The following is a 16,240-nucleotide window of genomic DNA, read 5'->3' as shown; positions in this document are numbered from 1 at the left end:
GGCGGATGGTCGGCGAGGGGGAGTTAGCATAGAGCTGCTTTGCCCGGCAGTCGGCGGCATCGGGGATCGATGTCTGGAGTGGGTATGGAGATGACCGGTACCGAGAGTCGTGATATCGGTGACCGATGAGGAGTATGAAGATCACTTGAGGTCCTCGCAAACGATTTTGCTTGGACTGTTGCGCCTCGTGTTCGACACAGGCATGAATGAGTTGTTGAATTACCTACGTGTGAGATACACGTAGAGACGATTGACGGATTTGTTTGAGATTGCTGATTGATTTTAACGATGATTGATTTGATTGATATTTCTCGTCGCTTGTATATTATAGTATTGACTATATTGCTTGGCCGTTTTCAATAAAAATAGAAATCTCGGGTTACACCCGAATTCCTCCCTAAGCACATAGCTTAGGACGTTGTTACGCAACGTTTCAGGTCGTGAGCAACAATAGTGACTGAGGCAGACGTGGGTTCCGGTGACAATTGGACTATCCAGATCATGTATAATTATTTTGTCATACTTTATTTTTTTAAAATAAAGAGTGGTGATCTTTAGACTCTTGTATTATACAATTCACCATTCGTACTATATACTGATATCTTCAAGTACGTGTACAAATGTATTTCTGTATTTTATAATGTCTTCCGCTGTATTATAATTAAAATGAATGTTTTAATCTTCCCGCGATTTTACATTTCGAAATTTTTCAATCGTGATTTTATTTATCCACGTGGCACAAGCGTAAGCGGGATGCGGGTGTGACAATGTATATGTTAATTCTATATTTCCTCATATATATATATATATATATATATATGGTTTGGTTTGGAAAAAAAAGTGTTTGAGAGGGTTACCCGATATATGGTGAAGAGATATGATAAAGAAGACGAACAATGCAGCTCTCAGGTTATGTTTTCTTGACGAAAGCATTTTTTTTCCACTTGTTGCTGCAGCGAAACCAAAGAGAGAGGATAAATTTTTTATTGATGTTGAGTATGTTTTGAAATATTGCCACTTGTGTATTGATTATATAGTGAATAAACTGTCTTGTTAAAATAGGCAAATAAATATGTGAAATATTGTATATCTGATTTGCTTCCATTGTATCTATATTTCATTTTTATTCTTTTGTATATCTGATTTGCTTCCATTGTATCTATATTGTAAGATATGATGGAAAATAATAATGGACACAATATTATCATATCAACTATTGTATATCTGATTTGTTTATTTAATGATTATTATGGTAAGATTCAGATAGATTTGGAATATCGTGACTCCTATATTTAAGGAGCTGGCTATATTCTAACAATAGCATGCATGCAATGAAGATTATTGTGGTTATATATAGAGAGATATGGAGAATATTATTTATTATTATCAAGAATCTGCTAAAATGATTATCTGGATCTTTGTACATTTACAGTATAATATTGAATGAAGATTTATAAAAAATAATAATAATGTTGATGAATTGGAGAAAAAGACTTCGAAGCCTGTCGTCGGAGGAAAAAACATAAATTTCTGCATTTCTTAAATGATAGGAGAAAAAGACTTAGAATTAATTTTTTTTTTATCTATATATATATATATATTGATTGTAAGATTTAACTCTGTCTGGGAATTCATATTCCAATTAACAAAAAAATGTTGAATCTTCCAACAAGACATACCGTTTTCTCGATTATTTCCAATTGAAGACGGTGGAACGAGGAACACAACACAAGAATTGTCTTTTTTTTTTTCATAATGAACAAACAAAAGGGAAATTATGAAAAGAAAAAAAAAAGACGCGCAATGTTCGAAGCTTCGGTTTATGTTCTGTCTTCGCCACCCGACAGGAAGCCATTCTCGTATCCTTTGAAACGCCTCGTCTATGACTTCAGTCATAGAGACCTTCTTGTTCCCAAATGTCCACCAAGAAATCCACCATCTCCTGTTTCCATTTATATGATCAAAGACAAAATGACATACATCTCGTCATTTTTTGATAAGGGAGGCCATGGAAACTTACAGAGAGAGGGACGGCTTGCGGAAATGGCTTGTTGCTCCCGAGCAAGCTGTCGTACGATGCGTTCCAACTGCAAAGCCGGAATATGTTTAGCCATTTTTCTGAGACCCGAGATTTAAGCGGAGATGGAAGTTTTGCACGAATTCAGAGATTAGCCGGGCCAAACGGAAAACGGCTGACGCCATGGTTATACAAGAAAAGAACGCATAAGCTCTAATCATGAGATGATCATCCTGATGCCTGTGAAATGTCTACAGATACAGTCACCTTATGATTCCGTTTTAATTATAGCTTTAGAGAAGAAAGGAGGAGCAATGGTTCAACTCACTTTAATTTAGGTTCTTGATTGTGATTCAGCGGGTTATCGGGTCTTTTCTTCCCCACCCAATGCTCCCGAGTTTGATTCCAGAGTCTAAGACCTGCAGCCACATGAGATATATACAAGATGGACCAAACAGGACTTTGTAAACCCATCACAAATGCGAGGGCATGCAGTTCCAAGCAAAAAAACAAGACAAGGGATAAGCCAATTGGCTACATGCTGAACCATATATCTCCTTCTGAGGTTTCGGGTATATGCTAAGCTGATCACAAATCCATAACATGAAACCGAGCGGAATGTGCAAATAAAAGCCAAAAAAGTAAAGTACCGTGATTCACGAACTCGGTAGGAGCATTTGAATTTCTGGAACCAGCTTGAGAATCAGCAAAGTTATGGTTGGATGTGCCGATTGATGAAATGCTCCCTTGTGACGGAAACGTGCTGTTGTCCATATCGAACGTGCTCGTCGACCAGAAATCTTCCGACCCACTTGGTTTCTTGACTGTTCGAACTATAGGTTCTCTTGATGCGATTGCTGGCTCGTTCAGAGCGGGATTCGAACCGGGAGCTTTATAACATGCCACGCAGCCACTGCTCTGTTACAAAACCATACTCTGATCAATAATGCAGCATATATTAGATTGATCCAAAAACGAGATAATCTCATTCAAGTTCAGACGAATGTGATTTATTTATGCCACCAGATTCAAAAGCAAAAGCTCTCGGCCAATCCTAAAATTTGTAGTTTCATAAGCACATTACACAGATATGCTATAGCTTCCAAAGCATATGGCTACACACATAGGCATTCTGTAGCTATCCATACATACAACATCAGCGCAGAGCAAATAACCTTGAAATCTTTTTTTTCTTTCTGAAAGCGTGTTTACCCAACAATGAAACTAGGGTTTATCTATCGTTGAACCCAAAAGCGCAATCGGAAGAATCTATGTATTAGTATCAAAATCGATATTAACGAAACGACAGAACCATTGATGAATTGAAACACGCATATGCTTCAGATAGAAAAGCGAATCGAAAGAAAGAGAAGAGATAATCCCACCCCATCGGTGCAATGAACCCAGAAGCTCCGACAGATCTCGAAGGCTCGAGATATTCCGAGGAAACAAATCCTACAGGTTCAAAAAGCAACGAGAAAGAATCAATCGATAGATAAATATACACATAAAATTACAAACTTGAAATGGATCGAAGAAGAAGAAGAAGAAGAAAGCGGAATCCAGGAATCTCTCGACTTGCCCGATGATTCTTGTCCTCGGGTTCAACCAAATTTGCTTCCTTTTTCAATTGGGTATCGAGAAAATCATATTTCTTTTCTAAAATTGAAAAATTCGAGGCTACAACCCTCTGATCACACGCAGTTGCAGGAGCCAGAAGGGTTGGCCTTTACGTTTGTTTTTTCCTCTTTAGTTTATTTTTATTGGAAAACAGGAGGGATTCTTCCTTCCCGCAGCCGTTATACGGCTGCCGTCGCCGTGAGGATATTGTCGTAAATTGCATAGTTTTTTTTTTAAAAATTTAATTTAATACCAATTATTTTTTTATTGAAAACAGGGAGGGATTTTTCCTTCCCGCAGCCGTTATACGGCTGCCGTCGCCGTGAGGATATTGTCGTAAATTGCATAGTTTTTTTTTTAAAAATTTAATTTAATACCAATTATTTCTCCTAATTTTTGTGCTCACCGTTCGTGTTTGGTGTTTACCGTATAAACTATAATCGGCCAATTTGGTTTATTATCATATTTTTGGTTGAGTTGGTAATCGAATTCTGTCAATGACGATATCATCCATTAAACAATATATATTTCTATACTGAATTGATATAATTTGTAACGAATAAATTTAAATAAAAGTTCACTTTGATTAATTTATTTGTAAAATTATTTATCGTAGCTATGGCTTGATTCATACATAGCCACTTCCCATTGTGGTTCTGTCTCTGTCCGGATATTAAGGAATAATTAAACGAGCGCTTATCCACAAATGAACATCTTAGCCTCATCCGACAAAAGATTTCATGAATATAGTTTAGAAAAAAAAAAGGATTTCATTAAATAATATACAAAAACTATATATTTTGGATGATCATACGTTATCCCGAATCTATAGAAATACGCGGCTTTCTTACCGAATATTTGTTATGGTTGCCATTAAAATGAGGTATGAAGGCCATTTAGATGTAACTGGGTAAGGCCCAATTGTAATGATTTGGGCTACTCTAAGATGTTAATGGGCATAGAAAGCCCAATCAAATTGCCCATACGTATTATCCTATGCGTAGCGTGTATACGTACGAAATTTCCAATTTGTATTGCGTTAGTTTTCGAGCCTATTAAATAATTTTAAACACAAATGCATTATGCCCTAAACCCAATTAATCTCAAGAGTTCGGAAAACCCATATGTCTAAGCTCGTATCCAAATTAAGACCTTATAATTATAAAAAAAAGTTATAAACGGAACCGATCAAGTCAACTGTCTTGAATATATATATTTTTTTGTAAGTTTGTTCATATGCCAAAACTTTAATCCGTTATTGAATATATATGATCCATTTAAGCTATAAATTTTTATAAATAATCGTGCAAATCGATATATAATATTTGGCAAAGTTTTTTTCGGCTAACATTTGTCGAATATCTTAGAAATTCTCTATATACATAATCGAACTTTTTACACGAATTAATGAAGAGATGGTCACCAGAGTGGGTCCCACGGCAGCAACCATTGATCATTCCAATCCCCTAACGTAAATTTACCCTTCCCGTTTCCAAGGTTTCCGAATTTGATGCATGTGTTAGGGTGATCTCTGAACCATTATGATGATCCAATAGTTTTTTTTTTAATACTTAACTTTTTTTTGCAAAACATTATAAATATGTCAAATCCGAAATATTAGCTCGTTATTATATACCTGTGGAAGTTGGCAAAACAATATCGGATATATTTTGTTTTAAAATTTTCAAAATGTTTCATACATATATATATGCGTTGATAGTCATCATGCACTTATAAGGACTATTTATGGCAAATTACACCCCAATTTTTTTAACGCTTTGAAGTCATCGGAATCTGGTAATGATGAGTAGTCAACATTGTAAGATACCCATATCTATAGCAAGTTGTATGTATGTATGTATGTATGTATGTATGTATGTATGTATGTATGTATGTATGTATGTATGTATGTATGTATGTATGTATGTATGTATGTATGTATGTATGTATGTATGTATGTATGTATGTATGTATGTATGTATGTATGTATGTATGTATGTATGTATGTATGACTTAGAAGGGGAAAAAAAGGTGATGGTGTGTATGGTAGACGCTATGGGAATGCACTTAAAGACAGTAATAGACGCATTGATGATGATAATATACTCAAAGCCATGAAAGAGAAGATTGCTTTTGGACTGTAATGTATTATGATTTTAAATTTCTATGGCTATATTTAATAGTTTTAAATAGTTAGTTAGTTTATTATCATGTTGGAATTAAAATTCATGTATTCTTTAAAATGAAATATATATATTTGTGTGTGTATATATATGCAGGAGCTTTCGTGTAAGGGGATTAAATCTGTAACCATTGGGGATTAAATTCAATCCTCTCCAACACTATCATTTTGCTCTAAATTTATTTTCTATCTCTCCCTACAAATTCGGTGGCTAACTATGTATGCAATGGGCAACCACTTTTTCCGACGTTAATTTCTTTTCTGTATTCTTTTTTTTTTACCAAATAATATTTTAATCCAAATATGCAGAACCATATATATGATATAACGATTATATAAACGATAACAAACTTCAAGGGTTGGACCGATTAATCAATACCATATTAAAGGGGGCAAATACTTACATACATATACACATGTAGAACGACGTCTGCAAATGAGAAGACGCACTCTGTGTATATATATATATATATAAGCCAACCATATATATAACATATGAACGAAGATTTGATAACTCTATGCTATTATAATAATACATACCAACAATTCCTAACAATATTTGGACCTGAAGAAAGGGAAACATTACTCTCTCTCTTTTTTTCCTGGAAAATTAAAACATTCCGTCTTTCTATTACAATATTGTGCTCAAGGGAATGTTTGTATTAGTTAACCTATATATACCCTTATTGGATATAATTTATGTTGTTTTTTAATGATTGGTAATTAATACCCAATTCCAGTTGTGTACTTTTATATATATGATTACCGGCGATGAAGAACAAGAAAAGTAATTAGCATGTGGAGTTTAACAAATCAAACTCAAGGGAGGGATTAATATCGGAGATGTTCGCCAACGAGGAATCAGTACACAAATCGAAGAGACCCCATACACATATATATAGGATCAGTACACAACGGCCCCCACCCTCTGCAGATTCACATCTTTTTTTATATATATATAATTCGATCATATAATTGTGTGTGTGTGTATATATACATATACATATACATTCCCACATAGTCCAAGTGTAGAAACGGGCATTCTCACTCTGACAAAGTAAGAGGGCAAGAGAAATGGTACAGACGAAGAAGTTCAGAGGTGTCAGGCAACGCCATTGGGGCTCTTGGGTCGCTGAGATTCGTCATCCTCTTTTGTAACTATAACCCTTCTCTCTCTCAGACAACATATGTACATGCATACGTACATGTGTGTGTATATATATATGCACAGAACTTGAAATAAGCTCTCATCTGTACTTTGTTATGGCTTCCTTTCCGACTATAATGTTTCTTTGGTCCATGTATTTTGGCTTTGCGATCATTGAAATTAATTTTGTTTTTTTATGACGAGAGCAGGAAAAGGAGGGTGTGGCTGGGGACATTCGAGACGGCGGAGGAGGCGGCGAGGGCGTACGACGAGGCCGCCGTCCTCATGAGCGGCCGCAACGCCAAGACCAACTTCCCCCTCCCCCTCGACAACATCTCCGGCGAGGGCAAAACCGTCATCTCATCTTCTAATCCCTCCCTCTCCTCCATTCTCAGCGCCAAACTGAGGAAGTGCTGCAAATCTCCATCCCCATCGCTCACGTGCCTCAGGCTCGACAACGAGAACTCCCACATCGGCGTGTGGCAGAAACGCGCCGGCCTCAAGTCAGATTCCAGCTGGGTCATGACGGTGGAGCTCGGTGTTACATTTCGAAGAAGTTTGGTGTGGTTGATGGGCGGCGCCCACCACGTCGGCAGAAGGAGCAGAAGCGTTGGACGAAGAGGAGAAGGTTGCTTTGCAGATGATAGAGGAGCTCCTGAATGGAAATTAAACCCCTTTTTTTTATATTAGGTATATAGTCATGTGTTGATGGTATGTGATGTGGCAGTAATTATACCTTAAGATCCATTTATTTACACATACGTAAGCGCGTTATGTTTTGCCTTTCATTTCATATATATAGAAGCTTCTACATATGTAATGTGTTGTATTAGTGGACCACGAGAATGTTTGAGTTTGTCAAGATCTCAAGCTGCAATTTGTTAATAAATAAAATCTCTTTTAATTTCAGTGCTATAGATCTTATACACCAAGAGTGGTATTTTGTACCACTTGTGTATAAGAATCCTGTTTATTTTGCATCAAATTTGTAATGATTTTAAATTATAATATATCTCTGGCATGAGTTAGTAGTAATCCATTTCATGGAAGACCTTAGATAAAGTTTACAAGTAGTGTGTGTGTATAGACATTGTGGATTTTTAGAGTGTAAAAGTGGTTGCATGTAAATCCGATGCCGAGTTAAGAGTTAGACACATAACATGCATAAGGTAAATGGGTCTTACATTGATTTACATAGAGAAAGTGGATACATAAATACACACACACACACACCAACAACCCCAACTCATGCAATGCATTTTCTTTCCAATTTAGGAAAGCCCATTAAAGCAAACGATTCACAAGAAATGCATTGTGCTCTTGGCTTTCCATTTTGAGCTTTTGGGTACTTTCTAAAAGCGAAATAAAAAAACAAACCATATCGCGCACACGTAATATATATATCAACGTCCTAATTGTGATTTTGGGGGTCAACCATGAAAGTATATATCAACGATTATGACTGCATAACTAAGCTGAAATCATGTTCTTATAATAGTATCCCAAGTCTCTTTGTCGTTTTGTACTTAAAATTTGTACTTGACAGAAAGTATATATATCAACGACGGGTGTTTATATATATATGTATGTATGTATGTATGTATATATGTGAAATTGTTGCCAGATCGGATGTCTAATGGCTGACATATATATTGGAGCGTCATCGTGATGAATGGAATGGGTGTCTTCTCTTAATGATGAGCCGCGATGACTTATTGACTCTCACTTCAATTATATAGTTCTCATCTGAATTAAGTTCTCCAGTGATGTAAATGGAGGATCCAGCGTATGACTCACCCAGCAAATGAACCGTACGATCCTTTCAAGAAATTAGGTCAAAAGTTATCGTTATTTTGGAATGATCTTACATATATATATGCATATCCCATGCATGCATGGATATATGGACGTACGGGTGGATTCTCTAGGGTTTGCGTGATCTTTGATTTCATGAAACACTCGAGCTGAGTGAAAGCATTTTAAACGCACTTTGAGCTTAGCGAGGCCTAAACTCTCTGGGGTGGGTGAGTTGGATGAGAGAAGAAGAAATGGGTGGTGAGCATTTGATGAAGTTAGGCTGCTTTCCCTTTCAATATGTCCTATACTGCCATTGGTGCTCCTTTATTGTTTCTCTATAGAGACTATAGTTGTGGTTGCACAAAAGAGACTTCAAGAGCAAGTACTCAGTCCTTACTTGTTTTGCTGAGAGAGAGAGAGAGAGAGAGAGAGAGAGAGAGAGAGAGCATGTGATGTGGGTTGGAACCAGTTTCGAAGGTACCCGTATAAGAACGGACAAGATTGAAGAGGTGGGGTCTCTAATGCCCTGTAAATTAGTGACAATAACATCTCATGAGCCTAAAGCTAAAGTCTTTGAGCAATGAATGTCACTTTTAGTTAGTCATTATATGGATAGGCCCCATTCCATTCTACACCATATATGCGGCCCCACACCCCCCGAATGTGATCTATGATGCCTTACCATTTGTTAGATGTTGAGAAAGACCATCTTAATTGTTCCACATATTAAATAATCACATGCGTTGTTTTCTGAATACATTTATTAAAAAAAAAAAACTCGTGCCTTTTTTTAATGGCTTATGGAAATGTGTCTGTGTCCATATTGTGAATGAAGAGGGTTTTCATAGATTTCCAAAAAAAAAAATTAAGAGGGTTTTCATATGTCTACCATCTGTATTGTTAATATATATATTTTTAATGGGAAAATTCTAAAATAATACCTGAACTTTTCAATTTTGACAAAATAAAACCTAAACTTTATTTTTTATCAAATAAAACCTGAACTCCATTTTTTAGTCAAAAATAAACCTGAACTTTATAATCTTTGTCATTTTTAACCATATTGCTGATGTGGCATTCCGATATCGTGGCACGTGGACGATGATATGTCAAATACGGTCAAAATGTTGACTTGCCACGTAGGATGTCGGAACGTCACGTCAATAATAGGATTAAAAATGACAAAGATTATAAAGTTCAGATTTATTTTTGACTGAAACATGAAATTTAGGTATTATTTTGGGATATTCCCTTTTTTAATCTATTTGCTTTGAGTTAGTTAATTTATGGCCACGTATAGGTGTATGTGATATTGTTTGTATGTGATAGAAATTCCGTTTCCGTATGGTTAGATTAACGGATTCATTCATCATATTTATACTATACATTACATGGACGATATTATTTATTGCATCAAACTGCAGAAAATGCCGAAAATAACCAAAAAGATGAATAATTTTTTTACCATTGGATTAAAATGTCGAAAATAGTTGTTCATAATTTCAAATAGCTGCGTGATTAGCTTATAATTTTGTTCAGTTATTCAAATAAAATTTTTTAAAATGATTGAGAATTGTTGATATGTAACTTTGGTATCAAATGGATCGGTTAAGCCTCTAATCTCAACCAAAACCAAAAAATAATGATGGGTTAAGTTATCGAGCTGGTTAAAGACAAACCGGAAAGAAAAGAAATCTGCAGCAAACTTTTTTTTCCCTCTCTCAAAAAAACCGATCAGAGGAAGGAATCCAGAAGGAAAATCCCAGAAAATTTCAATGATTCTAGCAGTGTTGTTCGCCAACTCCCAAGGAAACATCTTGATCGAAAGGTATGCCCTTTTCCCCCTATTTCACTCATCACTTTTCTCTGTCTCGAATTCTGCCTTCGATGATATCTATCGCTTTCTGGGTTCCTTGATTTGATCCCTTACGTTGTCGTTCGAATTTAGGGATTCTTCGGATTTACTCCGAAATCGATCAGCTCTAGACTTGGGTTTATTGATTTCGATACGGATCTAGACGCTTGTTAGCCTATCTGATTAGGAAGCAGTTGATAATTTCTCCGTTGTTTCATCCCAGATCAAGGCGAAATCGTAAACTTTAACGAATCGAGACTTCGCCCTCGTGCTATATTGAGTGGTTGATTCTCGCAATGAATTCTAAGTAATGTAAATGGAGGGACTTCTGCTTTTGATACTCCAACAGGGGCACAAGTGTAGATTGTGTAATGTTTCTGATTCAGTGAGGCGTATTTCTTGTCGAGTTTTAGCATAAACTCTGAAGTGAAACACGCATTATCTCACAGTGAAGAAATTTCTGTAGATTTAATGGCGTCCCAGCTGAGGAGCGGCTTCACTGGCGATCTTTCTTGGTTAAGTTGGGAGCAGACAACCTCAAAGGTGTCAAAAATGAGGAGCTCCTCGTCGCTTGCCACAAGTAAGTTGTGCTAAACTTCGGTTTCGTTTCCTTATCGTGGTGTAATTCTTGAAGGGTTTTTCATTTCGGTACTCAACTTCCATAACGCAATCTTTCTTGTTCCAACCCGACTGGAAACCTTATACATAGAGCTATGAATGTAACAGTCTGTTGTGTATTTTGTGCCGTCGTGATTCAAAATCTTTGATCGGGCCGATAATGGTGGTTCCAGTGGTGATATATAAGCAAAGTCTTATCAGATATTTCCTTCTGCAGGTCGGTGTATATCGTGTACACGGTGCTAGGGGATGTTAGTATCTTTGTAGTTGGCAAAGACGAGTACGATGAACTTGCTTGTAAGTTTGTACATGTCATTCTTCTCTTGTTAGATCTTTGGTTCAGACTCTTTGTATCGGTTTTCTGAGATGGATGGTTTTATAACAGTGGCAGAAGTGATCTTTGTCATTACTGGGGCTGTCAAAGACGTATGTGGAAAGCCACCAACCGAGCGTCTGTTTCTTGACAAATACGGGAGAATATGCCTGTGCCTTGATGAAATCGTGTGGAAGGTAAAGACGGAAATCTTTCTTATTCTTGCATTTGCGCAAAATTTCTCGCCTTTTCTTGTCTTGCCACCGTGTAATGTCGTGCTTTTCTGGGTATTTTTTTTACATGCAGGGGCTTCTGGAGAACACGGACAAAGACAGAATCAAACGACTCATAAGGTTGAAACCTCCGACTGAGTTTTAGTCTGGCAGTTCATCTTGTCGAAGCAGAGATTCTTCTACTGATAGTTTTCCAGATCTCCAATTGAGTTGCAACATCTCTTATTTCCGGTTCACTGGTGAACTTCATATCGACTATTTTCGAGTAAAACTTATTTGTTGTTTGATCAAAGAAAGCCATTGTGTCTCAATGTTTCTTCAACCTTCGATTCTCTTGTTCATTGGATGTATCAGTGTTTATGCTATGAACCTGAAAACAGAGCAATGGAAGAATATTCTCGTAAATGTGTGACTGATGCAATTGTACAAATTATGTATTGTAATTAGAACCTACAAGGGAAAAGACAAACAAGTTGGTTAACAGGGACCAAAATTGTACAGAGTAAGACAAGTTTACCCAAGATTGATATCAACATTTTTGGGCTTAATTGACCCGAAGAGAAATATGGGCCTAATAATAGAAAACAGTAAGACTTACGGGGTCATATTTTAATAAACAAGAATATCAGTTAAAGGCCTATATTCGCACACGAACAGCAATCTGACGGACCCGTGGTTTAGGCGTTTAGCCCACAGAGGTATATAGAATGGACCGGAAACTCTGAGAAACCTACAACCTTAAACCTCCGCGGCTTCAACTGTTCCGTAGTCGTGGGATCTCCTCCTCCGTCTCCGACGTTACCCTCTTGCTAATCCGATTCTTCTCTGGGGTTTTCAGGCTTCTCAGTCGGAAAATTTATGTCCTTTCCTCCATTGCTACGCCGTTAGGATCAATAGCTAACGAGGTGAAGATTGGCTGCGCATAAATATGTACAGTATTGATGGGTATTTTGAATTGGTTACTGTTGATTCGTGTTGGGCTTTGATTATTTTCTGCTGAGGAATCTTCGAAGTACGTGGATTCTGCACTTTCTTTGCCTGTTCACTGTCGTGAGGATACCCAGAATCTGTTTGTGAAAATTCCTCTTAGAAGCTGGTCTTGATGTTATTGGCTTTCTCGTTGTCTATGGTCTGAGAGCGATTTCCAGCGACAGATCGATCTGAAGGTGTTACATTTCGAAGAAGTTTGGTGTGGTTGATGGGTAGTGAAGATTTCGAGAAACCATCCTATTTAGTCTCGTTTTCACCTAAGGGGCATGTTTAGATTCAAGGCAGGACCTGGATCATGCTTTCTCTGCGACCCATTCGCAGACTCTGCCATTCTGCCTCCGCAGCCACTGGCATTGCTTCTATACCTGAATTGAATCAGATTCAGCCTGCCCTTGTCAAGCTCAAAGCCGAGCGAGACCCAGAGAAGCTATACGAGCTCTTCAAAGCTAACGCCACAAACCGTTTGGTTGTTGAGAATCGGTTTGCTTTCGAAGATACGGTTTCTAGATTAGCAGGGGCATGTCGGTTTGATTATATCGAGGATCTGCTTGAGCATCAGAAGACTCTTCCTCAAGGTAGGCGTGAGGGTTTCATTGTTAGGATTATCATGCTGTATGGAAAGGCTGGAATGACCAAGCATGCCCTTGATACTTTCTACAATATGCATTTGTATGGTTGCAAGAGGACCGTTAAGTCCTTCAATGCGACCCTTAAGGTTTTGACATTGAACCCTGATCCGGTCACCATCCAGGAGTTCCTTCATGATGTTCCGTGGAAGTATGGGGTTCAACTTGATACGTTTTCTTTTAATATCGTCATCAAAGCTTTCTGTGAGATGGGAGTTCTTGACAAGGCATACTTGATTATGATAGAGATGGAAAAATCAGGTTTGTTACCAGATGTGGTTACGTATACAACCCTTATGTCAGCATTTTACAAGCACAATCGGTATATGATTGGAAATGGACTGTGGAACCTTATGATCCTCAAAGGAGTTACGCCTAATCTCACTAGCTTTAACGTTAGGATTCAATTTTTAGTGAATAGGAGACGAGCATGGGAAGCAAATGATCTGTTGATGTTAATGCCGAAACTTCAGATAGTCCCTGACGAGGTAACATATAATTTGGTTATCAAGGGGTTTTGTCTTGCTGGATTCCCTGAAATGGCCAAAAGGGTGTATTCAGCCATGCGTGGGAAAGGGTACAAACCCAATGTGAAGATCTATCAGACCATGATACACTATCTTTGTAAAGGAGGGGAGTTTGATTTGGCATATACGATGTGTAAGGATTGTATGGGAAAGAAGTGGTACCCGAACATGGACACTGTTCGGACATTGCTTGAGGGGCTTGTGAAAATGGGGCGATGCGACAAGGCTACGTTAATCATGTCTTTAGTTCGCAAACGAGTGCCTCCTATCAGCTCAAAGCAGTTGATGTCCCTGCAATCGGTTCTGTCTAGGGATTAATCATTTAATGGAAAAGGAAAAGATCTCTTTTTTGTTTACAGAACAGGGCGTCTTAAGGATTCTTTGTACCAAGCTTCTTTCGTAAACACGTGGCGAAAACAAGGAAACGAGGTTTCTTAGAGCACCAGCTGAAGGCATATTCGTTTGTTATCTGTTCTTCCATGCCAATAAAGCCCACCAGTAAGCCCTTAATCTGTTTCACACTCTTTTGTCTCATCTCTGTTATCTGAATGCATCGATTAGATTTTCATGTTTCCTACTAAATTATGCTCGAAATGAGATTCGGGTCATTTTCTTTTCGTTCTGCTAATCTCCAAAGCCATTTGTTCTCTGTTGATTTTTCAGCACAATAGCAGAATGGTGTATACAATGTCCCCGACTAATGCCGGAATCCGCCTGTAAGAACCTTGAACTTCGGCTTTCAACCGTTCTGGCCAACCGTAAGCATTATCTTAAAGAAACTTTCTCTTCGTTTCCACTTGGGAGATCGATGTTCAGGGCTTGTCCTGCAACAGCACGGCTAAGGCCATGCGAAAGAGCGGAGACCAGAGATCTCCGATTGGATTTGTGATCGATTTCGATTCAAAACCCATTTGTGGAACACTGAAAGTTTCCGCCTTTTGTCGCAGTTCCTGAAGAGGGGTTGGGGCTTCAACAATGTGTAGAGCTTGTGATTAGGTCGCGTGGCTCTTAAGGCACTTGTGAGAGAGATTGAGTGTCTCGAGATTGAGAGAAGTGCGGAAAAAAAATTAAGTCACCAGAAATGTGTGGTCTGAAAGCGACTGTTACTTGTCGAAATTTGTTACGTAATTGTTTAACGAAAATTTTGCCCAATGAGTTTGGAATTCAATTTACTGATTTCAATTTATAAGTTTTAAGAGTCATATCTGTTTATTTTTCCGTATTTTAATGTGACCTTTATGTTTTTCTATTGGCATGGAATTATCCATTGAATTATTGATCTAAAAGCTGACGATGATAGATTAAAATTCTACAAATTGCTTTGATGTGATCACTACTGAAGTTGATAAGATAATCTATAACCTTCTTTTTTTTTTATAAAAAATAATTTAAACATCTTTACACACACACACACATATATGTATATATATAATTTGTCTACGTGAAAAGATGGAGCAGGTAATGTACAACTTGAATTTGGGTTAAGCCTAATCAGCATTAACTAGGACAAAACCCATGAATGATCTTTGATTATGGAGCTCATTATCCTTTACGACTGATTTATTATTAAATTAATAATTTTTTCTCCAAAATATGATATGTTATCTCTGCTTATTTTAAATAAATAAAAGAAATTGGATCCTATGGCCGATTGTTCAATCTCAACTTTTCCCTTTTAACCAAATTTTGTCACGTCGATGAATCTTAAATCATGTCTTGTAGGGTTCAATTAAATAAAAATCAGATAAAGTTCCCGGAAAATCGAATAAAAAACCCTAAAATTTTAAAATTTTACAGATTCATACATAATTTTTTTTGTAAAAAAACCCTTCGACTACTAAATTTTATCAAAAATATCTAAAATCTTAAATTTTGACTGAAAATCCATACGTACTGAGCCTACGAATGTACTCATATGAATTGCAAACGTGATTACGTAGCATTTGATCGTGTTTATTTATATGACAAGTTCACACTTGACTATACCCGTTATGTCATTTACCACGTAATTTAAAAACTAAAATATTTAAAATTAATAAATAAAGAATGACATATACATACATACATACATACATTGCATACATATATATATATATATATATAGCCTGACAAGATTTTTGAAAATATTCAAGATCTTCAAATTTAAATATCTAATCATATTATATAATCTCTTTTCACGTTTTTTAGTCATTGCAGGTCTTATATTTTTTAGTACAGACAAAAGTTTTTCATTTAACATTTTAACTTCATGTGTTTAAAGGGTTTTAAATTTTTTTCATATATATATATATATATAGCTGTGCAGCACTAGAAGA

General features: G+C 36.9%; 4 protein-coding genes and 1 long non-coding RNA gene across 10 annotated transcripts in view; 4 read left to right on the top strand and 1 right to left on the bottom strand.

Annotated features, from left to right (window-relative positions):
• LOC104808235 overlaps positions 1–681 on the top strand; it is a 3,946-nt gene extending 3,265 nt beyond the window's left edge. The window contains exon 2 of the long non-coding RNA XR_770909.1: positions 438–681. This is a non-coding gene — a long non-coding RNA (uncharacterized LOC104808235). The remainder of the gene's footprint in view (positions 1–437) is intronic.
• A 939-nt stretch (positions 682–1,620) lies between these two features.
• LOC104808233 lies at positions 1,621–3,784 on the bottom strand. 4 transcript variants are annotated; one of them, XM_019201941.1, is made up of 5 exons: positions 3,403–3,472; positions 2,668–2,930; positions 2,346–2,436; positions 2,021–2,087; positions 1,621–1,942 (listed from the first exon to the last, which is right to left on the bottom strand). In XM_019201941.1, exons 1-5 carry the CDS (start codon positions 3,405–3,407, stop codon positions 1,889–1,891), a joined length of 480 nt encoding a protein of 159 aa, XP_019057486.1. In that variant the 5' UTR covers positions 3,408–3,472; the 3' UTR covers positions 1,621–1,888. The 4 variants fall into 4 exon arrangements, with proteins under 4 accessions (XP_019057486.1, XP_019057488.1, XP_019057489.1 ...); XM_019201943.1 differs by having other exon boundaries at positions 2,668–2,935; positions 3,403–3,470; XM_019201944.1 differs by having other exon boundaries at positions 2,668–2,953; positions 3,403–3,469.
• A 2,897-nt stretch (positions 3,785–6,681) lies between these two features.
• On the top strand, positions 6,682–7,831 carry LOC104808232 (ethylene-responsive transcription factor WIN1-like). Its single transcript, XM_019201954.1, is given in 3 exon segments — positions 6,682–6,973; positions 7,176–7,559; positions 7,561–7,831. Coding segments are annotated over 3 exon segments (540 nt in total). The 5' UTR covers positions 6,682–6,893; the 3' UTR covers positions 7,637–7,831.
• Positions 7,832–10,446: 2,615 nt separating this feature from the next.
• Positions 10,447–12,187, top strand: LOC104808231. Its single transcript, XM_010533868.2, has 5 exons — positions 10,447–10,591; positions 11,085–11,198; positions 11,454–11,533; positions 11,622–11,746; positions 11,856–12,187. Exons 1-5 carry the CDS (start codon positions 10,539–10,541, stop codon positions 11,925–11,927), a joined length of 444 nt encoding a protein of 147 aa, XP_010532170.1. The 5' UTR covers positions 10,447–10,538; the 3' UTR covers positions 11,928–12,187.
• Positions 12,188–12,469: 282 nt separating this feature from the next.
• Positions 12,470–15,093, top strand: LOC104808230 (pentatricopeptide repeat-containing protein At1g80150, mitochondrial-like). 3 transcript variants are annotated; one of them, XM_010533867.1, is made up of 3 exons: positions 12,470–14,423; positions 14,589–14,641; positions 14,873–15,093. In XM_010533867.1, the coding sequence occupies exon 1, from the start codon at positions 13,068–13,070 to the stop codon at positions 14,241–14,243; it is 1,176 nt and encodes a 391-aa protein (XP_010532169.1). In that variant the 5' UTR covers positions 12,470–13,067; the 3' UTR covers positions 14,244–14,423; positions 14,589–14,641; positions 14,873–15,093. The 3 variants fall into 3 exon arrangements, with proteins under 3 accessions (XP_010532169.1, XP_010532167.1, XP_010532166.1); XM_010533865.1 differs by having other exon boundaries at positions 14,589–14,683; XM_010533864.1 differs by having other exon boundaries at positions 14,589–15,093.
• The last annotated feature ends 1,147 nt before the right edge of the window (positions 15,094–16,240 follow it).

The sequence above is a fragment of the Tarenaya hassleriana genome, unplaced genomic scaffold, assembly GCF_000463585.1.
Source record: "Tarenaya hassleriana unplaced genomic scaffold, ASM46358v1 Cleome14, whole genome shotgun sequence".
NCBI lineage: Eukaryota > Viridiplantae > Streptophyta > Magnoliopsida > Brassicales > Cleomaceae > Tarenaya > Tarenaya hassleriana.
Note: the sequence above shows the minus strand (reverse complement) of the source record. Positions and strands in the feature narration are given on the sequence as shown.

Bases quoted from the DNA above. Each gene is read 5' to 3' on its own strand.
- LOC104808233 (XM_019201941.1), bottom strand. The intron at 2,437-2,667 runs GTACTTTACTTT...ATGTGGCTGCAG, and splicing joins TACCGAGTTCGTGAATCACG to GTCTTAGACTCTGGAATCAA. The intron at 2,088-2,345 runs GTGAGTTGAACC...CCGGCTTTGCAG, and splicing joins AATCAAGAACCTAAATTAAA to TTGGAACGCATCGTACGACA.
- LOC104808230 (XM_010533867.1), top strand. From the start codon at position 13,068: ATGCTTTCTCTGCGACCCATTCGCAGACTCTGCCATTCTGCCTCCGCA.
- LOC104808231 (XM_010533868.2), top strand. From the start codon at position 10,539: ATGATTCTAGCAGTGTTGTTCGCCAACTCCCAAGGAAACATCTTGATC. The intron at 10,592-11,084 runs GTATGCCCTTTT...AAATTTCTGTAG, and splicing joins GGAAACATCTTGATCGAAAG to ATTTAATGGCGTCCCAGCTG. The intron at 11,747-11,855 runs GTAAAGACGGAA...TTTTACATGCAG, and splicing joins TTGATGAAATCGTGTGGAAG to GGGCTTCTGGAGAACACGGA.